At 54.3% G+C, this 11,691-nt stretch overlaps 1 protein-coding gene across 3 annotated transcripts in view; it reads left to right on the top strand.

Annotated features, from left to right (window-relative positions):
* Window positions 1-845: 845 nt before the first annotated feature.
* Window positions 846-11,691, top strand: part of OLFM1 (olfactomedin 1) — a 34,142-nt gene continuing 23,296 nt past the window's right edge. The window contains exon 1 of one of the 3 annotated variants that reach the window (XM_010570807.1): window positions 846-1,444. In XM_010570807.1, the coding sequence (XP_010569109.1) occupies window positions 1,379-1,444 (66 nt within the window). In that variant the 5' untranslated portion in view covers window positions 846-1,378. Of the gene's footprint in view, window positions 1,445-8,914; window positions 8,924-11,691 lie in introns of those variants that run through there. The other 2 variants (XM_010570805.1, XM_010570806.1) reach the window with 2 other exon arrangements.

Here is an 11,691-nt window from a genome sequence, read left to right as displayed (position 1 = left end):
AAAAGGTCCTGCATCAGCTCGTCACTACAGAGAGCCCATCTCCCGCTCCAGTAATAACCAGTACCAGAGGACTCCAGAAGAAGAAACCCTTTGCAATGAGCAATCAAGGGGGAAAATCCTCTTGTGGGGCCTCTGCTAACTGCGGGCCTGTGGCAAGTGATTTCTATTAAATCATTCAATAATCATTAAGAGAAGATCTGCATTACATTTCTCACCTCTGGAAAAGGGGGATGATGCTATTCACCTGCATTGCCAGATATTAAGAGACTTAATAGTGAGGTCCTGGGAAAACTGTGGTTTGGAAAGCATTCAAGGAATATGTGTGAGACAGAAAGGAGGGGTAAACACCCCCCACAGACCTTAGGGGGGGAAGGGTGCTGCCTGTAGCCCCCCCCCCCCCCCCCCCAGCCAAGCCCCTGATGGACCAGCAGGACCCTTGCAGGGTGCTGGGCGCGGATGCAGGATGCCCTGCAGAGCAAGAAGGTTTTCACCATGCTCCTACTGCCTTAAATTAATTGGGGTCTGAGCTTTACAGCGGCTGTTGCTCCCAGCCCTCCTGGAGGACTTCGGTTGGGTAGGGGGTTGGGACTGGGGGGGGGGCTGACATCCCTCCGCACCCCCAGGGAGCAGGGGGACCTCTGCAAGTCCTTTTGCCCAAGGTGGCAGGGAGGGAAGGGGTTATCCCCCCCTAATGCCCGGTCCCAGCTCTGCTCCCCGCGATGCCCCACCAGCATCGTGTCCGTGTCCCCCCCCGGCAGGACCCGTTCTCCCGGCACCGCCGCTCCCGAGGCTGCTTTTCCAGCTCTCCCTTTGCCGTGTTTAGTTAAATTTCCCCCGCCTTAGTTGATGTCACATCCTGTTCCACAGCCATCCCCTGCTAGTAGCCAGCCCTACCAATTCCTTTCTTTTTTTTTTTTTTTTTTTTTTTTTTTAATCCCTGTCCTCTCCCCATCACCCCCCCTTTTCAAGGCAAACTTTTGGCAATAGCAGAGATAATCATTTCGTGCTCCGTTGAATTTCTCCTCGCAAATGTCTTTCGATCAGGGGAGCCATTAAGAAAAAAAAAAAAAATATTACCAGAGAGCCAGCACCGAGAGCAGAGGAGAGAAACTGGGATCCCAATAAATATGCAAAGTGAAGGCTCTGCTAAGCAGATTTCTTGCATTGCTTCCTGGGGGTGCTGAGAGCCGCCCGGAAAACCATTCTGATTTTTTTTTTTTTAATTGTATCTTGTTGTCTTTTTTTTTTATTTTTTTTCTAATTAAAATAATAATAACAATAAAGGACTGAGGAGGCAGCGAGGCGCTCGGTGATCGGCACAGGGAGACTCGCCCGGGAGGTGATCTGTATGCAAGGTGCCTAGAACTGGGTGCGAGACATGCAACCGGCAAGCAAGCTCCTGACCCTCTGCTTTCTCATCCTGATGGGCACAGAACTCACTCAAGTAGGTTTCTCTCTTGCTTTTCCCACCCCCCCTTCACCCCCCCACCCCTTCTCTCCCTTTCTCCCCAACGCCATTTTCTATTAAACCTCGAGAGCACAAAAGAAAACTGGAGTAGGATGCTGCACCTTCGTGTGTCCCCCCCTTTTCTCGGTGTGTCCCCCCCACCTTTGCTCAGCCTACGGTGCAGGTGGCCCCTCTGGGCTTGGGGGGGGGGGAGAGAAGAAGCAGGTCGGACCCCAAAGCTGGGCAGAGAAGGGGGCTACCCCAGTGTGGCCACCCCGAAGGGTGGGTGGGGGGGCCCACTTGCGGGGAAAGTTGCCGTGCGGGGCTGGGGGACACACACACACGACACAGCGGGACCCCCACTGCAGGGCTCGGGCTCGGCGAAGTTCGGGGTTGCCTGTCCCAGGGTCCCGCAGGGACGTGACGGGAGGCCACGGTGATGGGTCCCTCCTTGTCACCCCCCCCAGCTCCTCGTGTGGGGGTCGCTTTGCTGATTTTAGGTGACATTTAGATGTCCCTCGATGTTTCCATCTATGACAGCCTTCTAGGAGAGAGGAGCATCTTATTTATCTCCCTCTCCCCCCTCCGCCTTTTTTTTTTTTTTAAACTGCATTTTAATGCTTGCCTTTGCTGTCCCGGCCCCTGGAGTGAGTGAGTAGTGGGGCTGGGGGGAGGAAAGGAGGCACACAAAAGCCATCTCTTACAAGTGGAAATAAAACTCCATTTGACTTCTTTAAGATAATTGGGGAGAGGCCGGCAGGGAGGTTGTCTTTTGTTTTTTTCCCCAGTCACTGAGGAAAGGAAGAAAAGTAATTGCAAGAGGATGCTCTAGATTGTGGGGTTAATTGTGATGCTGCCTGGAAGCAAAAAAGAAAGAAAAAGCAGCTATAAATAGGAGGGGAATGGAGGCTTCTTAGTGTAGGAGCAATTAGCAGCTGGGCTCTCATCCTGGATGCTTTATGTAGATTATTTTTTTCCTTTCTCCTGCTGACAATGCTCTCTCCTGTCACTTCCCTACTGCTGAAGTTTCAGTAGCTGAAGCCTTTTGGCTTTGCAGCCACCAAGTATTTCTGCTGCCCCCAGGAAGAAATGGCTAAAGAGCTGCCTTAATTGCATGGAGCCCTGCAGAAAAGGGATGAGAAGGTAGTAATTTGGCAAGGGAGGGGAGCAAAGAAATCCTAGAGCTGTATGGATGAGGAGGGGTGGCAAGGAACCAGAGCTGCAAGTGAGTGCCCAGGAGAAGCCCATTGTGTGCGAGAGGATGCACGGGGAACACGCATGCGCTGCGCTGGACAAAGCAGCCAGCGACCGCCAGCATTGCTCAGGAATCAGCAAAAAAAGGGGCTCCACGCTACGCACCCGGCCCAGCGAAGGACACGGCCAGCCAGGGGCCATGGCAGCGTCGTGGCAAAGCCGTGTGGTGGGGCTGCCCCTTGTCCCGCTGCCCCTCCAGCCCCGGGGAGTGCACCCACAGCCCGGGGACGTGGGTGGTAGCCCACTCCCCAGGGGCCATCACCGTCCCTTGTCAGCCCCCACCGCTCTGCATTGATGGGTTTTTTTCAAGGACGCGGAGTTATCGCCTCTTGTGCCGAGGATGCTGCCGTGCCTGGCTACTTTTTTTCCTTTTCTTGCTTTCTGTTTTGGTGAATGCAGCGCTCCAACTTTTCGCCCAACTTTAAATCGGGGTGGGGACGGGGGAATCAAATCTGCTCTGACCTGTGGGGCTGAGCGCTGCGGGCTGACTTTGGCAGAGTTACCTCCCAGCCCGTCCCTGCCTGCTGGCGGCAGGTTGGAAGCCCCTGCTAAAGCCCTGGCTTTGCTAAGCTGCCTTCAGCTAGAGCTGGTTTCTGGTTTGCAGTGTCTACCTGGGCTGTGCTGCCTGCAGGTAGCCGAGTCCTGCCAGGCCCCGCGCTCCGGCCACGCAGAGCTCTCCCACCAGCGTGCCTGCCGACTCGCTTGGCACTGCAGAGCCCTTTCAGAGTTTTAGCATCTCATTTCTGTAGCACAGCTGCCAGATGCAATCCCCAAATATGCCTTTCAGCCCAGGCACCGCCCAGCTCAGTGTCTTCCACGTTTAATTTGGTGCCGGATTCACATCTCCATCACATGCGTGGAGTTTCTCCCAGACCCTACAGAGATCCCATGCAGGGGGAGGTTCAGGGGAGAGAGGTTGCTGATTTAGGCAGCTTTCCCTGATGATGCAGAAGCTGCTGCCGTCCCCTCCTTTCCCTCCCTGCAGTGACACTGGCAGGCCAGCGCACGAGAAAGGAAGAAATGGGGAGAGGGATGGCTGTTAAATGGGGCTGGAGGGGGTGAGCACATGGCTGTCCTTCCAGCTGGGTGCTGGGAAAGCTCTTCTCGTGGAGGGAAGGGAGTTGTCTTCAAGGTACTGGTACTGCAGCATCCTCTGATGGTCCCCCTGGGGGGGGAAGGATGCCCGTGCCCGGCCAGGAGCACACGGGTGATGCGCACGCTGTGGGCTGCACCTCTGGGTTTGGTAGGGGCTTTGAGACCTGTCTAAGGTGGATGGTAGTTTTACCTGGGTGAAACAAGGGGACAGCTGCCCTTACATGCCCCCCCATATCCCGGTCCTTTGCAGAAGCCCCCCTCAATCCTCCATGTGCCCCCGGCAGGCAGGGCCAAGGGGGGTGGCAAGAGCCCCGGCCCCAGAGCGAGACCTGCACAAGGCTCTGGGATTTCTTCTAGGTGCCAAAGGTCTCCTAATTTGTTTTGCACCTTGCCTTGGCTCTCCACAGGTCAGTGATCAAAACCCGAAATGACATATTTCGGCTGGGTTGAGCAGGCTGGTTTCAGGGTGCAGTGGCCAGGTATGGGGGGGGGCAGAGCTGCTGCTGCTGCGGGCACCCCAGGGTGCAGCACCCTTGCTCTGGCTGTGCACGCAGCTCTGGGCAAAAGACTTCCCGGGCAAAGCACAGGGCTTTCTCTCCTTGTCTTCTTCTCGGTGAGACCCAGGGCAGCTCTCCTGGTGACCACGAAGGAGCAGAGCCAACTTACGCTCTCGAAGGATCTGCTTGTCACGTGCAGAAAGGTAGCGCTGCCAGAAGGGCAGAGGATTTGGGCTGCTGTAGTAAAGCCAGGGGTGTCAGCAGAGGGGGTTCAGGATGCCATCTGCTTGTCTGTCCAACCCGTGCATTTGTCATGCCTCGTGCTTGCTGGCAAGCTGCTGGGATATTACCAGTGAAAACCTCTTTGCATTCCTCAAAGTTTTGCAGGCGCAGAGTGGGGCAGCCGGCGCTCTGACATCCACTTACCCAGTAATCATTGAAGCCACACAGGAAGAAATACCTTCCTGGAGCAGGCAGTTATTAAACATTTAGGGCTCCTGCAAGAAGAAAAAAAAAAAAAAATCAAACCAAAACAAACCCCAAACCAATTTTGCCATTGATTTTCCTAAAAGCACATCAGGTCCCTCTCGGGGCTATTTTCAGGGCAAGGCGGGGAGCTGCCAGGGATGCACGCTGCCCTCCCCAAAGCTGCCTGTGCCCCTCTGCCCTGGCAGCACCCAGCCCGGCTGTGCTGGCTCCTTTCCCTCCATGGGGGACTTCCCAGTGCCCAGTTTGGCAGCCGGGCTCTTCCCTACCCTGACAGGGAGATACATGAAAACTAGTAGGATTAAGCTGCAAATCTGCAGCCTGTAACAGGAGGCAGCTGCCTCATCTCATAAACCAATTTGTGTCTAATTTCACTAACTTCCACTCTAACCAATAAAAAAGAAAGGTAATTTTCAGCCCTGGGTCATATTTATTACTCAGGTTATCAGTCCTTGTAATCAGTATTAGCATCACTGCGTAAAGTAATACAAAACTAATTACTATCTGAGTGAATTAGATAGAATAAGGCTGTAGACTGCATTGGCAGTGGAAGAAGCTAATTCTCGAGTTATGAGTGATAAGTGTTGGCTTTGCTCTGCTGTGATGATGAAGCTATGAACAAAAGGGAACAAGGCAGGCACAGAGACACCCAAGGAGTGTCCCTCTGGGGTTTGTTGCCTGTGGGTGCTTCGGCCAGGCAATTTGGGAGACCCGGGCAGGCAGGGGGATGCCCGAGAGGTTGAGTCAGTCAAGCAGTCCCCCCAAAAGGGGGAAGATGCACTTGGGGAAACTGAGGCACAGAGCCTGAGACATGTCTTAGCACCAGCAAAATGCGACCGTGGGGGAAGAGCACCTCAAAATCCTGATTCTCCCTCTTCTGCAGACTGTAGCTATTGCTTGCCACCGCCCTTCCAGAGCTGAGCACAGGAGCCCTGGTCCCAGCCCACGGACTGGCTTTGTCCTGGGTTTTGGCCCTGGGAAGCTTTCTCCTTGTTCAGGACCCAGGTCCTGGCTCCCAGCCCTCCTCCCCATCCCACATGGGAGGCAGCATTCAAAAGCAGCCAAAATGCAAAAGATCTCCTGGAAAGATAACAGCAGGGCGATAGCACGTGTCAGCCCTCGGTTCAGGAGCACGCAGCAGCGAGCAACTCTGGAGCAATGTCGTGTTTCCTAGCAAGCCACGTGCAGAACAAGTTTTCAGTGTAAAGGCACTTTCTGACTGGAGGCGTGCGACTGACCCAGGGAAATACGCCCAAAAAAATCATCGTTCCTAACCAAAACATCCGAGTAACAGGAACCCACTGACGCGCCCGTGAAACCTGCGCCGACTTTAATGGGCTCTGCTCTAGCTCAGAGCCTCTGACATGTATTGGCACTCGCTGTTAGAGCATGAGTTTAATGTCAAGAGCAGCTTTAGCTAAACACAGATTTAGCGAAGTGAAGACCTGCAAAGGGGATTATTCTGTTCCAGTGTAACATAAGGAGCATGTCCTTTCTGCTGCAGGGTGTTTCTACTCTACTCACTGTGCGGATAATGAAAGGAAAGGTTGCGGAGTGTTTTGTGTGCGGAAGGAGTAGTCCCCATGTCCATAGCTGGGGGTTAACTTTCCGGAGCACGTTGGGCTGCCTGATTCCAAAACGTGGCCACTCCTGGAGTGAAATACAGAACCAGGCACAGGCAGTTTCACACAGAGTCCCACCAGGAGCTGGCAGTGATCTGCAGCATCGTGGTCACTGTTTCCAAAGCACTTTGGGGTCTTTAATTGCCATTTTCTTTCCTTCCTTCGCTTTCCCCGTCTGTCCATCCATACCTTCCCTGTGACAGGAGGGGAAGAGTTTGCTTTGCATTGGTCCAGTGCTGAGGTGACAGGGTCCGGCTCCAGGACCGAGGCTTGTGTGAGTGATGGTAGCACAGGTAGTGACAAAACCAGCTGAAGGGGCAAGAATATTTGGATGTCAGACCTAAAAATCAGGGAAGCCTGGTATGATTTATTGCTGTGGCAGTCGTGACCTGCCAAGGGACAGTTGCCCCATGGCAAATGCAACAGAAGATTGTCCCACGCTCCAAAGGTGATGGGTACAAAGCGTATGTTCCTTAATGAGGATGAAGTTGCCCAAGCTGCCTCCGAGGGTAGGTGGGCTTCCTCTTCTGCCTGACACTGCTCACAGCCCTCCTGCTGCCCACAGGCCGGTGTGGAGGGATTTCGGATACCTCCTGCCACAAGCCCAGGCGATGGGGAGTGTGAGTGGAGGGGGTGACTGTTTACTGAGTTGAGAGAGGGATGAAAAACATCATCCTTCGCTCAAGAGCAGAGTTCAGGGCTCTGTCCCCCAAAACCCCATGGTGCCAGGCAGAAAGCAGAGGGGCACAGTGACCACCCAGCGCTGTGCTGGGGTGGGCTCGGACCCTTGGCCTGAGCCCGCTGAGCAGGCAGGGCTGGGCTGTACCGGCACCTCCTCACCCTCAGCCTTGAGCCCCGCTGCAGGGACCCCCATGCAGAGCTGCTTGGCATCCCCACGGCCTTCGGCTGCCAGACGTGCTGTGCGGTGCCAGGGAGAGCGGCACCTCGCCCTCGGTCAGGGGGTGCTCTCCCATCCGCGCGTGACGGAGGTGGTCCTTTCCTTTCCCTGCTTCCATGCAATCCACACTCCTCTTGCAAGTGCGGCAGCACGTGCCAGTGGGGCAGTAACAGGGACTCTGGCAGCCCGGCATCAGTCAGGACGCCGGGAGGGATGCAAAGAGTCAGTGGAGGCAGAGGGTCCTCCGAGAGACCAGTTCAGAGCCTCTCCATCAGCTACAGGAGGCAGCTTTGGAGAAAAGTTACTTAGTCCAAGTATCTAAGGAGGATCCCTGAAGTTACACAGCAAGGTCTTTCCGGAAAGGACAGACTTTTCCCGCAGCCCCTGGCCAGAGGGCACGGCACATCTTGTGGGTCTCCAGTGCAGAGAGAAGGACTCGGAAAGAGCTGGAGTATGGGCTGTCCCGTGTACTGCAGAGCAGTCCCAGGGCAGGCCTGAGTGCCCTGCCAAATTACTGAGTCCTGTGTTCCCAGGAGAGGAGCTGCCAGCCCTGGGAAGGTGCCTGGGGCACTGCCCTCCATTGGGCAACCAGCTGAGCTGGACACATCCTCCTTGCTGGAGATGGCAGGTGTTAGCTGAGATGCCTCCAGTACTTACTTAGCCAGCTTGGAGCACCAGCAAGATTTGAGGTGTTAAAATACGAGTGTATGTATTTTAAAGCAGATCCCATCCTCTCACCATGCATTAAATCAGAGTTCTCTGACTGTGGTCTACGAACAGCATCTCCACATAAGCTTGGGAGCACAGGAACTTCAGCACCTCTTCTCTGAACCAGCCAGGAGAGGGAGACAATGACCACCGTGTCCTGCACACTCACACACACTCACGCACACACAGGAATTGGCTGTGTTTGCAAACTTGACCCTTGTAGGCCTCCTTTAGGCAGACAGTCACATTTTGTATTATCACTTCCCAGCAGCGGAATTTTCCACTAAGTAGCTATTTTGGAAGACCCTGTTCTTTGCTTTTATCTATCATTCCTCCTCTTTCTCTGCTCAGAATATATGCATGCAAATAGGATCTTTTGTGCCCTAACAGTTCATCTTTTCCTGCTGTTTACTCTCTGCTTACAGCAGGAGAGGCACCGAGAGGGCAGCTCTGCAACCCCTGCTCTTGTGGGGAGGGTGACTGTAGCGGGTGCACCAGGACAAGAAAAACTCAGGGACATCATGAGGTTTTTTTTCCAGGCAATGCCCTGTGCAAAAAAACCCAAAGTGAGCAGGAGAAAGGTGAGCTCAAGCAGTTCAGCAAAACTGGTGCAGAAGACATTTAAGGGCCAGATGCTCCTTTGCTCTGGGAAGGCCTATCAGCGAATGCTGTCAGGTCAAAAAGAGTCACCTGAGTCTCCTCCTTCTTGATTTCACTAGCATTTCTTCCGATTTGCCCTAGCACAAGTAAAGGCAATGTCAGATCTCCCACATCAAGTTCATATCCCTACTGTTTTTTTGCTACCTGTGTTTCGTTTTGTTGCCACACTGGGCTTCTAAAACCAGGAAAATCATTAGGTTAGGGAAGAGGTTTCCACATTTGCACATCACCTACTTCAGGAACTGAGATGACAGAGGTCATTTTCTTGCTTGACGCCCACAACCTAACACGGCACGAGGCGACCAGCAGCATCTCATTGCGCAGCAGCAGCCGCCCCACCTTCCCTCTCAATAACCCTTCACCCCTAAAAAAGGGAAACAGTGGCATTTCTGGGAGCCTCTTTTTTTGTCAGGTCTCTGCTTTGGACAACCTGACGTGGGCTCAGCTTGCGTTGCCGTGTCACGGGCAGCCTGATGTGTTGGGGAAGGGCTGTGGCTCTCTGCCAGCTTGGGTTATACCCTACGGGCTCAGGGCCATCCTGCTCCCGGCACAGGTCATTAATGCATTAAGTCACTGAACTTTATGAAAAGGTATGGAAAAACAGCCAAGCTCTTGGTGTCCCTACCTTAACTCCTTTTATCTTACCAGCAAGGAAAAGACTCCCCCAAAACTGCTGCTTTTGGCTATTTCGGCTAGAAGCAAGAGAAAGAAAGAAAATCACCTGGCTTTCTCTCTCCCCCGTTATTACACACACACAGCCCCTCTTTCAGCTGACATGAAGGGTTTTGCTCCAAGGGAAGAGGAGCAGCTCTGCTGACCGCCAGTGCCCGAGCCCAGCCTCCCCTCCCTGCACAGACCCTCTGTGCCAGGCAGTGGGAAAAGATTCCCAGTAATGGGCCTTCTCCTCCTCAGGAGGGACTTACGGCTGCTGCTCCTCTCTCTGTACCTTACTGTCCCCGTCTGCAGAAGCTTTAATCATTGCAAAGCACTTGAAGGGCATGTGAATGAAATCACCTGTGTGCACTGGTAGGAAATGAGTCTTTCTTTAGCCCAGGTGGAATCCAGAGCAAGGCAAAGGAGTGCTTCTTACCCTGCTGAATACCATTTTGAATAATAAAGTATCCGTAGGTCTAATTCCCTTTGTATGTGTTTGGAGTAGACAAATATGAGGGATAAACTTTACTCACAAACTCAGTTTCAGAATGAACATTAAGGTGATTTAAGTGTAGCACTCATATGTTTTTTATGGTATGAAATCAGATAAGCTATCAGTGTCAGCTGCTACAGTGCTGAGCACAGCATAAGGACCTGTTAGAGCAGAACAGGCTGAACTGGAATAGAATGGGGAGCTGTGATTTATTCTAAAAGATCAAAGCCATCCGAGGCTTTTGCCTAATCTTCCTACAACCACAGCCCAAAACACCTCCTTGGTGCTGACCTCCTCAGGCACAACACTGCACGACCCGACGGCAGTTTTGCCATGGAGAGGATGCCTGGGCTGGGTGAAGCTGATTTCACAGGGTGGAAGTAATTTATGTGCTTTGGGATCCCTAAGCAGGGGTGTCCAATTCAGAGGGCAGGAGTGTTTTCTTATTGATTTCAACAGCAGATTGACCTGTCAGCTAGCTGACTTTCCCGGATTAGAGCTGGTCTGGCCCCAGGTGGGGGAAAGGGCAGGGGTGATGTGGTTTGCAGGTGTTGGGAAGCGAGGGAAGGGAATGGCATCTCAGCTGCTGCAGCCTGTGACACGCACCAGCCGTTGCCTTCCAGCTGCCAGCGTCTGATTCTGCTGCCACATTGTCGGAGGGACAGGATCCGACCTGGCATCAGCGCTCGTACTCTAACTCATCTCTTTTTCTCCACCTGGTGGACTTGCTAAGTGTGCTTTCATTTCAGCGCTTTACAGAAACTCCCCCAGCGCTCTCTGCAGAAACAGCTCCGCTTGGCTGTTTCTGGTCCCTGCTCCCTTTGCCCAGACCAGCAGCCAGCTGCTGGGGAGGGGGCCGTAAGACCCACAACCCCATGGAGCCATGCCATCGGAAGAGCAGCTCTGGAGGTGGCAGGTTTGGGGCTGGGCTGATCGGACTCCAGTGGGAATGTGGTAGCTCCCGCGGGCCAGCCAGACTGGGGGTGGTGGGGCCACGGAACAGTTCGGGGTCTCCTGGAGAAGGGCCGTGGTGGCTGCTCCAACATGCTGAGGCTGGTCCTATACCAGTGGAGCGAGGGGTGTCACTTCCATCCTCTGGAGAGGGCCAGGGGATTAATTTCATAATTTGCTTTGCACAGGGTGTTTAAGGGCTCACTTAGGGAAGGATGTGCAAGGAACTGCAGGTCTCTGTTGGTTGGAGACTTTGGTTCTGGAGTAACCAGGACAGTTCTGCAAACGCCTTAAGGAAACCTGAGCTGTGAACAAGCTCCATCTCGCTGCAGACTACACGCCAGGCCTGCACAGACGGGCTGTATGCTGTTCGCAGTGTAAACAGCCCATAGCGTTCCTCGACAGGGTCTGCCTCGGAGCCACACCAGCCACAGAAAGCCAAGAGTTTTCTCCAAACTCGAGGATGGGATGCTCTAGCAGTGGCTGATGCTGTCCCATCTCTCCTGTCCAGGCAGCCCTGCCTGCTGGGAATGGGGTGAGCGTTGGGGCAGGAGCAGGGCTGCCAACTCGAGGGCAGGCAGAGCTGCCAGGGCGTTTTGATTTAGCTCAAGCGTACCGGGTCGGAAGGCTGTGGTTGCCGAATGTGGTGAGGGGGCAAGCGGGGATGCGGCGAACCCTCTGACGGCCCACGGCCCGGTAAGACCACGCATTTGGGGACCACCAGTTGCCCCCCACCTCGTGAATTTGCGCTGGAGCAGCGCAGCCCCTGCGCGCAGCGCAGCGGAGAAACGCTGCTCCCGGCTTCCCTCGCTGGCAGCAGCTCCCCTTTGTCCCCTGGAGAAGCTCTGTCTCCCGCACGGCCCTTTTTCGCCGCGGCCCCTGCGGCCGGCCGGCCGACCACCGACCGACCCCGACCCCCGCACCGC

Source organism: Haliaeetus leucocephalus, unplaced genomic scaffold (genome assembly GCF_000737465.1).
Source record: "Haliaeetus leucocephalus isolate CR32 unplaced genomic scaffold, Haliaeetus_leucocephalus-4.0 Scaffold306, whole genome shotgun sequence".
Lineage (NCBI taxonomy): Eukaryota > Metazoa > Chordata > Aves > Accipitriformes > Accipitridae > Haliaeetus > Haliaeetus leucocephalus.
This window is presented reverse-complemented; position numbering and strand designations above follow the sequence as displayed.